Source organism: Centruroides sculpturatus, unplaced genomic scaffold (assembly GCF_000671375.1).
Source record: "Centruroides sculpturatus isolate CEXI.00-Female unplaced genomic scaffold, Cexi_2.0 scaffold139, whole genome shotgun sequence".
In the NCBI taxonomy this organism is placed as follows: Eukaryota; Metazoa; Arthropoda; class Arachnida; order Scorpiones; family Buthidae; genus Centruroides; species Centruroides sculpturatus.
The window spans coordinates 923,827-935,228 of record NW_019384370.1 but is presented as its reverse complement, the minus strand read 5'-3'; the positions used below and the strand labels follow the sequence as shown (position 1 = coordinate 935,228).

Genomic DNA, 11,402 nt, shown 5'->3' with positions numbered 1-11,402 from the left:
ATTAAATTAGTAATGTTGTGTCTTGTTCCTGTACATCATACCTTTCTACTATCAATGGAGTCGTGCTAATCATCTATTAACTGCTTTCAGGGGAAGTTTTGAATTGAAACAATGTCACTTTCGGTTTGCATTGGAAATTAATATATAGTTAATTCGGGCCTTCTGCCCCTAAGGTTTCCATATGTTTTCTCGTCTTTTATCTATCTAACTCCATTTTCTAGAGCAAAGAAAGACAGGCGGACGGAAGGACGACGACAGTGGAAATTTATACTTGTACGTGCTTGTTGGAGGGCCGAGCAGTCCTTTTGGTTAGTGGTCTGGTTAGGGCATACCACTGGGCGCTGTGTTTGCGAGCTCTCTCTCTCGTCTCACTCGTCCGTACACCTCCTCATACCTTGTAGTGTTGTCAGAACGTCTTATGTTGCGGGCTATTCGGCGAGATGATCATCCTGCTTCTCTCAACCCAACGATTCTTCTCCTCTCAAACTCGGTCAGTTGTTCATATGGTCTTCGATTGCGACGTAAAGGCATGTCTAGTGATACAGCGTCCCTCTGCAACAGGTAAACTACAGACAGGATGCCTTTGCGCGCTTTTTTATAGGCCAAGAGACGCACTTATTCCGCAAAAAAATCATCACACCATAACTCTAATCATTTCTGTATCTGCTTGAGTCTTATCCGCGTGCCAAGTTTCTCAACGATACAACTCCTTTGTGCCCTAATTCTTATGACAATGAATGTATGTAATGGGGTAAATAATTTTGGACAAACCTGTATATTTATAATTTATAAAGCAATTAAAACCAAACATTAGTAACTGCTTTGTAAATGGAATAAACGGAAAATAAATTTAAAATATATATCGAATCAAGTAATATAAATAAAGAATTGTATAAAATAGAATAGCTACTTTGAAATATTTAACATCAAATAAAATAGAATCTTAAACTATTATTTATAGAAATCTTTTTAATCTTATCATCTAAACATGATCACGTGAGGAAGTTTGATAAGAAAGAAAAAAGTAAACCAATAGAAACCTGGCTAAAAATCAAACACTACTTAGCAACTTTATTTCTCATTCTAAACGAAGAAACATGTACGATTTCAGCAATAAAAGAGCTTTAGTTACAGGTGGATCAAGGGGTAAGTCGAATATTTATTTTCATATAAATTAAACATTTATGGATAAACTTAACTAAATTCAATTTTATTTTTTGAATATTTAAAAATTATATTTATTGCCTGGGCGAGCAGTAAGCGAGAGCAGGTTGCTGGGATGACTTTTGCGGTTTCGTGTCTGCGTTTTGAAAAACATTTCCCATGTCAGATTTTGATGATTTTGGTGTCAAAATTCTAAGTAGAACCCTGGCGTGTGTCTAAATTATTTTTGAAAAATATAATTAACTTTCAGATAAGATATAATAAAAAAACGCTTAATAACAAAGAGGTATTTTCACACTATTTTCACATTTTTGGGTGTTTTTTTGGAATATAAAGACAGACAGTTGCTTCAGCGTTTTTTGCAGCGTTTTTGCAGCGTTTGGTGAATTTCGGTTGAACTATGGAAAAGTTATCCGAGTTCAAAGAACATTAAGCGTTTTTTGATTATATCTTATCTGACAGTTAATTATATTTTCCACGAAATAATATTTTCTTATTACAGTTTTATTTTTTATCTGTACTTTTCATCATGTTCTTTTTATCAACAGTAAATCACTTATAATCCTTTATTTGTGACATATTACTGCTCAAACTGCTCACCCAAGCTAACTACATCGATAAACATCGTTTCGAGTTTCTCTATGTAACTTAACTAGTTATTTAAAGTCCATATGTTTATAAACAAGTAGTTAGATGTGATAACTCAATATTATAATCTACTTTTTCTCTTCCATTTGTATTGTGGAAAAAATAAATTGATAACGGTAACTGCATTTATGACTAGTTTCTGTAACTCGTTAATCTAATCAACCAGAAATATTAACAATGTAAAAGATGACGTCAAGGATTTAGATAGTTACGTAAAAAAAAAATAGGTTGATATGTCTGAAACAACATATCAACCTATTTTAATTAAAACGACAAGGATAATAATTGTAACTATTTGTTTTTAAATAGTACCTAATTAAAATATATCTGCAAATTATTGTTCGAATCAGTTCTTCTGTTTTAACGTGATAATAATATTGTGAGAAGCCAAGGGCATAGAACTAAGTTCACGCCGCTTACTGGCCTATTCCGTGAGAATAGTCTCTGTGTTTCGGATCTTGTGATCTGATCCTAATCAGGATTTTGACCGGGAGGGCTTTTTAATATTAAATAGGATATAGACGGCGAAGTCTCTATCCAATGTCAGGATTCCTGGACACCAGTTAATCTACTTTGCGTAACGCGGATAAACACGCGTGAAATTTATGCCGTCGATCTGATTCAGTGATTCAACAAGAGACATCTCTTAACAACATATATATATAATTATTCTATAAATAATTAATTTAGCTTAGCAACAGATCCTGCTAGCATTAAAGTTATTTAAAACAAATAGCTAAGAAATAAAAATTAGTGCTACTACATTAAAACAAATAAATCTTTATTACAGGAAATTATTGAAAGTGGGATATTTCCTCTTGCTTTTAGTTTGTTTTGATGCAATTCCAGCATTCTTCATTCACATAAAAATGCAGTCTGATTATAATATACAAATGAATAACTTTAATTGTAAGTGCACGTCTTTGACCATCAGCAGAATATCTAACTTGCAAATTCACTAGTTATGTGATCAACTAGGACAGAGTTCGCTTAACCAAATAGCTTAGTTCAGAAACAAATAAAATAGCTTCATAAGTAAGCTATGAAATGAAATTACAGTTTCTTATGAATATTTATTATTCCTTAATATTTATTTACCTGTAAATGTCTTGCTTCTCTTCGCTCCTTCAATGCTTAATGAGCTCTCTTTTCGTTTGCATGGCGAAGTTGTCTTTTTGGAAGCTTTTTCGTGGAGTAGTTTGGAAGATTCGGAAATATAGTAAAATATTATCTTTCATAAATTGCCAACAGCCTTTTTAATCTCTACAGTATGTCCATTTTTAAGTGTTTATAAGTTTTTTCAACGAAGTGTTCGTGGAAAAGCAAATCACAAATACAGTACGTAGTTGCCTGTTTTCCCTGGGAATCACTCTACTCATGCAGGAATACCTCTCTCGCTCGCGCTAAAAAACGACGTTTTTCTTGGCTTGACTTAGGGGAGACCGGGGCAAGATCGGCATGTTAAGCTTTACTTAAATTTTGTGTAATAAATAATAATGTAAACTGAAAAAAAAGCTTTGCATATTGTCTATTGGAATGTTACCTTACTATAGAACTGGTTAAAATCAGTTTGGAAATAAANCAAAGTTTTGGATCGTTGAGATCCGATCTTAAATTATTCATAGGAGGGTTGTTAAATATTAAAGAGGATATAGATGGCGAAGTCTTTATCCAATGTCAGGATTCCTGTGACACCAGTTAATCAAATTTGGATACACGGATTAACATGCGTGAGGGGTCTGATTCAGAGATTGAGGAGACATTATATAAACTAATAATAAAAGGAATTTAGTAAACATATATATAAGTAAACTATACAAAAATGGAGTTACAAATGAATGAGACACAATGAATTCAACTTAAAATATATATGTCGAGAGAGAGAGCTCACAATTTCATATTAAAACATACAACCTGTTAGTTGTCCTTCCTTTCCTCTGTATGCGACGTATTTACTTCTCTCCGGGAGTTCTCTGCTTTCTGTTCAGGGAGAGATCAACTTAACGGAGAATATTTATGTCCATGGAAGTAAGCCTTCTGTATACTGTATTTGCTCATAGCATAGGGCGTTGGCCTTTAGGAGCAATTGAATGGAGTCTGGTCACTCTCGGATCTGACGACGAACTCCTAAGGGTGATGTGGAGCCAATATGGGAGACGTCTCTCCTCTATGAGATTTTCTGACGAACTCCCTAACTAAGGACGATGGCCTTATGGAGACAATTTGGAGACTTCTTTCTACTATGAGATCTCCTGACGAACTCCACGAATTCGGTTGAACATCCCATATATCTTCTGATTTACGACCATTTATCAGTCGAGGCATTATCCACGTGGACGGATGGGAAGGGGAAGAAATGAGGGGTAAACAGTTCCCATCGAAGCGAGATTTTTAGCAGATAAGGGAAAAACAGAGGATGCTCATGCTTCCGTCAAAGGAAGTGACTCTCCTAGCTTTTCCCACGCTAAAAAACGTTATTTTTCCATCCCAAACGAAAGAATATTTTAGGCTAAAAATTTAACATTATTTTTAAATTATTAATTTAGATCCGGGGCTATTCGGATCTCACAATATTGATGAGTACACGGTATGGAAACAACGCCATAGCAGGAGTATAGTTGTAAATTAAAAGTTTCAGGACGCAAATTGAGTTTGAATCGCCATCGTTTATGGAATTTTCTATGGGCAAAGAGAAACTTTGTGGTGTAGCTGCAAAACTGCTTAGATGCGCCAAAAATGACTTACAGTAGGGCCTATACATTCGCAATGAGCGCAAAAAAAACCTGCCTGCGCAAGAAGTAATTTTCTGTTTTTAGTCGAGGTACACATGGTCTAAAGTCCAACTTAGATGCTCACAAAGTATTGATACAAGGTCTTCCCATTGTTTTAAAAAGTATGTCCTGGCACGACTACACTTTTGCACCATAAATCTCCTGATGCAATTTGTCCGTCATGTTGAGCTTAAAAAGCGACGAGTTGTGTAGCTTTCGTCTGCATTAATGAATTAATTATAGATTGCAACTACAGATTGCAACTATAGATTTCAGTTAAATGAATGTTTCGTGTTATTTAACCTTTTTCTGTTTTTAAAGAAAACAAAGTATACTTATAGAGTTTCAGTGGAAATAAAATATCGGCTACCTAGTAAAAATATCATCTTATCATTATTATGCCACCCGAGCAAGACATGCATTTGACGCCCCTTGTCCCTCTACATAAAATGAAAAAAATTTTGCATTGAAATGCCATACCAATTAGACGTGACATATCTTGCTCCCTCAATTAATATTCAACTCGCGCCGCGTAATAAAAAATAAAAATAAGAAGTATGTAAAAAGTAATACTCCTGAAAATTTTATATAAATTTATGAAAATTTGCAATGCCCATTTTGCCCATACGGTAGTGCCTGCTCTGTCAATGATATCAATGATATCATTTCTTTCGTTGGTCATATTTTTCGATTTTGGGGTGTGGCATGATGTGGCACTATACACATCACTACAATGCATTTACAAATGATTAAATTCTAAATTTGGTTATGGTCATCGGGTTTCGAGATGAGGATGGGTCCATCTTTTAAACATGATTAAAATGCATTGTTATCGGGCTTAGAAGGCTTAAACTTTGACGACACGTCTTTCTTAATTAGAAGCGGATGCATTTTGAGTTGTAAGAGTTGAGGACTTGATAAAAGCAAAACGCGTTTAATTAAACAAAAGCAATTAAAAAGCTCTTCCACATGCAACATTGCGATTTCAATAGATATTTTTCCTTTCCGCGTGTATCTGTGTATCTGCCTTAAGAATTATTTAAGGTTGGTTTACGAGTATTAGCTTTTATTCTTTTTCAACTGTATATATAACAGCTATCTTCTATATTTTCAACTTATTAAAAATAAAACAATCATTAGATAACTCAATAGATAACTCTTCGAAAAAACATTTCAATAAGAAATTACGAGTATTGAAAATATTAATTTTATTTATATATCGATAGTTTGTGAGAAATTTTTTGTAAATTAAGGGGGTTTAGCTTTAATTTTCATAATTTTCAAGACACTTTGAAAATAATTGACTATTTATTTCGCAACATGAGTTGGTGTAATGTTTTGTCTGCGCGAATTGCCATGTGCAAACTAAGCACGTGATTTTAAGGTTTATGACAATGTAGACAATGGATTCTAATGGTATAAGGTACACTAACTTAGAGAAAGAAGTTTTATTAAAATTAATTACGAAATAAAAAAATGTATTAAAAATTAAAGAACAAGTGCAATGACAAATGTAGAGATGGGAAATAACAATTATATAATAGCAAATTTATATAATAGTTATATAATAGAAAACTTTAAATATTGTTTTCTAATTAAGCAATTTTGTTTCAGGGATTGGAAAAGAAGTGGTGAAGCAATTAACCAATTGTGGTGCACAAGTGTTCGCTTTGAGTAAAACCCAAGAAAATTTGGACGCTTTAAAAGCCGAAGTGAGAAATTTTCTTCTTATTATTTAATTAGAATCTTTTGTAATATTTTCTCATTTGAGAGAATTAAAAAATTATTAAAATTATAAAAAAAATGTCAAACATTATTAAACTTAATATTTTTGAACTTTATTTACGAGGAAAATAAAATTTGCTTTCCGTCAAAGATTATCCCAGTTTGTTAAGCATACTCAAGTTAAAAAAATATAACGTTTTTTTTAATACATTAAATTATTTTTATTGACTTTAAGAAATATTTTAAAGGATATCATTAATTATATAATTTTCTATACAACTATCTCGTATATAAAAATCTTACTCGTTAACTGAAGATAAAAGATATTTTATTATTAATAATTTCTTATATGATAAATGTTGCAATTCTTTAATTCTTCCAGCATTTTTACTTTGTTTAATATTCTATCTTATTGTTCGATACTTCATTGTTTTACATGGCCATGACCTAGAAATTACCTTAAATAATAAAAAAACAGAAAGCAATTTTTCACATCCATGTTTGATATATAAATTATGATTTTTGAAAGTACCGGTATGTTACAATTTTTTAAACATGTTTTACATAATTTTTTCGATTGTTTCATAAATTGATAAAAATTTGAATGCCTAAAATTGATAAAAATTTGAATGCCTAAATTATACTATATTTTTGTAAAATGTAGTGATCAACGCGTATTCTAACGGGCAATTGGACACAAGAAATGTAATGGGAATTTTGAATTGTGCAGTGGGAATCCTATACTTGTGCAGTAATTAATTTTCCGATTCTGTGTTTTATTGGTATTTATTTCGTCTAGTCACGTTAAAGTTAAAAGATTTACCTAAATTACACAGTATACAGTAAAACCTGTTCAAAATGGAACCTGAATAAAAGGAAACTAGCCTAAAAGAAAAAATTCTTCGAAACGGAGCGATTTTCTATGTTAAAAAATGCATTTTCCCATGTGCATTCATTGTGATTTCTATTATATGTAAGCGTTCGAAACTTTTCCTAGGTGAGGAAGAAAGCGAAGGCAAAATTCTTGTACTGTACATAAGCAAGAAATATAAAAGTCTGCCTGCGGCTTTATGGCAAATCATTACATTGGACACAGCAATAAAATATATCCTACGGCTACAGAAGGACCACTTAGTAAACATCGTTTCAATCAAATTTGTGCCAAAGATATCAGAAAATACTTTTTTTAAATTGCCACCTGCAACTGCACTTTTTTAAAATATTGTTTTACAAAACGACAGTTTATAAAAATTTTCCTATTTTAAAATCAAGGTGATGAGAAATAATTTTTATAATTAAAAAGAAATTTGTTTATTAAAATTTAATAATTATTCTACGATATTGTGATTTCTAAATAAGTTTTCAAAAATTTTCGAAGCTGAAAATTAAGCGAGAAATGCCTTGTTGAATGAGGTAAGCGGTGTAACTACCATTTATGCAATCTGTACAATTACACAGGGACCCAAAGCAGTTAGGTGCCCTCGGTCTCTCACACTTGTGGCAAGAGCCGAAATTATGAAGAACTATTTGAAAAGTTCAATGGACGAAGAGACACTAAGTGAATAATTTCACTTTCTATCAAAAATTCAAAAGCTAGTAAACTGGACTTGTCAAGGCAATGGATAATTAGTGTTCATCATAAAGTAGGCCTATAGCGTACTAATGGACTTTACTATTTTTAAAATGAATAAATTACTTACCAGTTTACAGTTTTATATATATTATGCTATGTTGTAAAAAAATGTTACGGAAAGACCAATGTGGGTCTTTTTTGGAAATGTTGCTTAGGAGCTACTCATATGTAATTATGACATTGTATTGGTTGTGTGTAGATGTTATGATGTATAATGTCTTTAAAAGCACACACACGATCATAAACTAGTGTCGTAATTAAAATATTCCTATTCAACGCTTTCTAGAGAGATTTAATAGTCCAAATGAAACCAAATTTGGAATGGCGACGTTTCAGAATAGGCGAAAGATATTTTTCAAAAACTTAAGTACCAAAACTCACTACTATGACGCATTTGGTCATGCAAGCAACGGAAAACCGGCTGGATTTTAATCCATGCGAATTTTTGATTGTGGCAGATAGTTAAAAAGTGGAATTTATCGATGACGTGTTGCAAGACAGTATCACATTACAGATGAGAACGACGAATCACAGAGGATGAATTTCGATCAGCTCTTGAATACATTTAGTTCACTGTCTTCCGATTTTACACTTTTAGATTGCGATCATTTTTTTTTTTTTTTTGTTTTTGCTCTTTCTGCTCTGTGGGCACTAATAGGCCTTCTTTTAGAGAGCCCATTATTGGTTTGGCCAAGTCGACAATACTGCGGCCGAGTGATGGGAAACGGGGAACGGGGTCCGATATATCCGGTTGGATCATCCTCGAAAAATGCCTGAGGATTTTTCGACCTGTCCGGATCAGATTCCGGGTCCCTCAGAGTGATAGGCTGCCTCCTTCCGGCCTGAGATAGTATTAAACAGTATTCCCTGCATCACTAATATTTCTGTTTGGGATGACTCTTCTGCTAATAAAAGTTTGCGCTTATGTTATGGAACTTTTGGCGCTATAAATAACGCTAAAACTGTCGCTATCGCACGTTTAGTACTAATTTTTTTTTTACAGAAATGTCTTCTTCATGCCCTGAAATGTCACTATACTAGGTTCTAGAGTGAGATTTAGCAGTTGGACTGATAAATTTCTTTCTAGACAGCGTTGAATAGTGATATTTTAACTACTATCATCCAGCGTATTGTATATTTTATGTATAAAAATAATTTTACTTACAAACTTACAGATTCCGAGTGTCGAAACAATTTGCGTGGATATTTCTGATTGGAAGAAAACTGAAGAAGCTCTAAGCAAAATTGGGACTATAGAACTTCTGGTAAACAATGCAGCGATTGCAGATTCTTGTAGAACTGGAGAGATTACTGAAGAGCGTTATGATGAGTATGAAATTTTGCATTTGTGAAATAATAACAATTTTACTGTATAAACATATATTTAAAAGTTTAAGTTCTGATATATTATTCATATTACTGTAAATATTTACATAATTAAAAATTATATACAACAAATTCTTGTCAAGGAAACTTATATATTAAGAAAACAATGTTATTAATAATGCTGGAGAGACCACCACTGGCCGAGTTTATAAAACAAGTAAGTGGTAGTTGGTCATGGATTCGAGCTTCACCAACAGGCTGCCATGTGGAGTTTTTCGGGTTTTCTTCACGTTATTAAGATAAAAATTTTTTCCTACTTAAAATTAATTTGTGTTTATTTATAGTCTATGGTGGGTTGTATTTCTATACTACTTATGAATTAGTAGCCACATAAGATGGAAATTTTATTGAATTCGCATTAACAATTATTTTATCCGTTCAACTCGGCCCCCAAGAGTAAATCCTGAGTACGCCACTAGGACTAATATTAATACAGTAGCCCCATGTTATATCGTCCTTGTTTGGAGACACAGAAAAAGCACAATACATCCGGAGGCGTGATATAACCGAATACGCGATATAACGAGATGCTACTGTATTATTGGATTTCATGTGTTTTATTTTAAGTTAAATAACTCGTAAATTCCAGATGGGAATATTTAAAATTTAATTTAAGATAATTATTAGAAAACAATTAGGAAGTAGGATAATCGTTGATCCATTTTTCTATACTTAGAGTATACTAACAGAGTTCAATGACTGCTAGAAATAGGAAAATATAAACTTTCAACATGGCCGTTTTTGTGTCGCTTAGATTAATAAGGATGCTTTTAAAGGTTCTCGAGTTAGAAGTTAATTGAGTTACTATTGGTTTGTATTCGTTTATCATTGTAAAATTAGTATACAAAATTGAATATGAGAATTTGATATTTCAAAACAATAATGAACTGTAGGCAAATTTAACAATATTATAATTCAAGATATCACTAAAGAGTTTTGCTTTTCTTCTCCTCCGATGGTGATCTGATTACTGCTTTTCATAATCTGCCCTCGATCTCCGCAAATGTCCGGAAGACTTCAACGAGTTCGAGTGCAGTATTAACTGGAGTTCCAAAAGAGTACAGCCCGAACTGTTTCTTTTCTTCTTAAGATCCTTCCACTCCCGTACAGGAAAACTTCGGAAGGTCGAAGGTAAAGTCATCTGTACTGAATCTAAACGTTTTATCCTAGAGCGAATCGGTGCATCACAGTCATCTCTCTAATCTGGAGTCATTTTTTATCGGTAGATGTAGTGGATATTTCTGGCAATCGTGTTGATTTCCTTTCCACCTAAATTCGTCCCACAGTACCATTAATCAAACGCAACTTGTAGCGGAAATCTTATTTTTTACATTGTTAACAAATACTATTGCAGTCTTCACGTTGCTACACGTGGATGTTACGTAAACTGATGATGCCCACGGTATATCAAATTCTCATTTATCCGAATAGGTTACACGTACTATTAAAATGAAATTCTTTGAGTAATTATCGCACGAACAATATGTGTATATTACGTCCCGTAAGATAACAGCTACAAGTTGGCTGGAAAAAGAACTTCGCCGGTCGAAATCATGGTTTTTATATTATTCTGGTTACGCAACTGCTTATCCCTGCCGTGCTAAAAATTTGGTAACGTCTCTTGTTCCCGATGATGGCACTGAGATCACTGATTGCTTTTCTGCTAGTTTTCGATGGTTCTTTCGTATATAAGAACTTTAATAATATAAATATTTAAATAAATTTATTGTTTTCTAATATTTTTCAAATGCATCAATGGATCTTAACTAGATTGCTCAAAGATAGCAATTAATTTCTCAGGAAGAATTCCACTATAACAGTATTTCTTTTTGGTCAGGGATTCCGAACGAAATCGATAATAGCTTAAGAGAGGTCGATACAACTTTCTAAATATAAAAAATTTATTTTAAAATATTTAAATTTTACATATTTTTTTGCTCTCAAGTAAATGTAGAATAACGTCTTTTGAAAATTATGTAGGAGACTGTTCGATATAGGCCTATATTTATGTATAATATAATATTGAAGGAGTGGATATATGAAAAAGGTTACGAATTGTTTTGTTATATATATAT

At 32.7% G+C, this 11,402-nt stretch overlaps 1 protein-coding gene across 1 annotated transcript in view; it reads left to right on the top strand.

The window, feature by feature from the left end:
• Positions 1–996: 996 nt before the first annotated feature.
• Positions 997–11,402, top strand: part of LOC111614564 (L-xylulose reductase-like) — a 19,207-nt gene continuing 8,801 nt past the window's right edge. Inside the window, exons 1-3 of the mRNA XM_023355938.1 lie at positions 997–1,146; positions 6,198–6,295; positions 9,117–9,271. Of these exons, the coding sequence (XP_023211706.1) occupies positions 1,098–1,146; positions 6,198–6,295; positions 9,117–9,271 (302 nt within the window). The 5' untranslated portion in view covers positions 997–1,097. The remainder of the gene's footprint in view (positions 1,147–6,197; positions 6,296–9,116; positions 9,272–11,402) is intronic.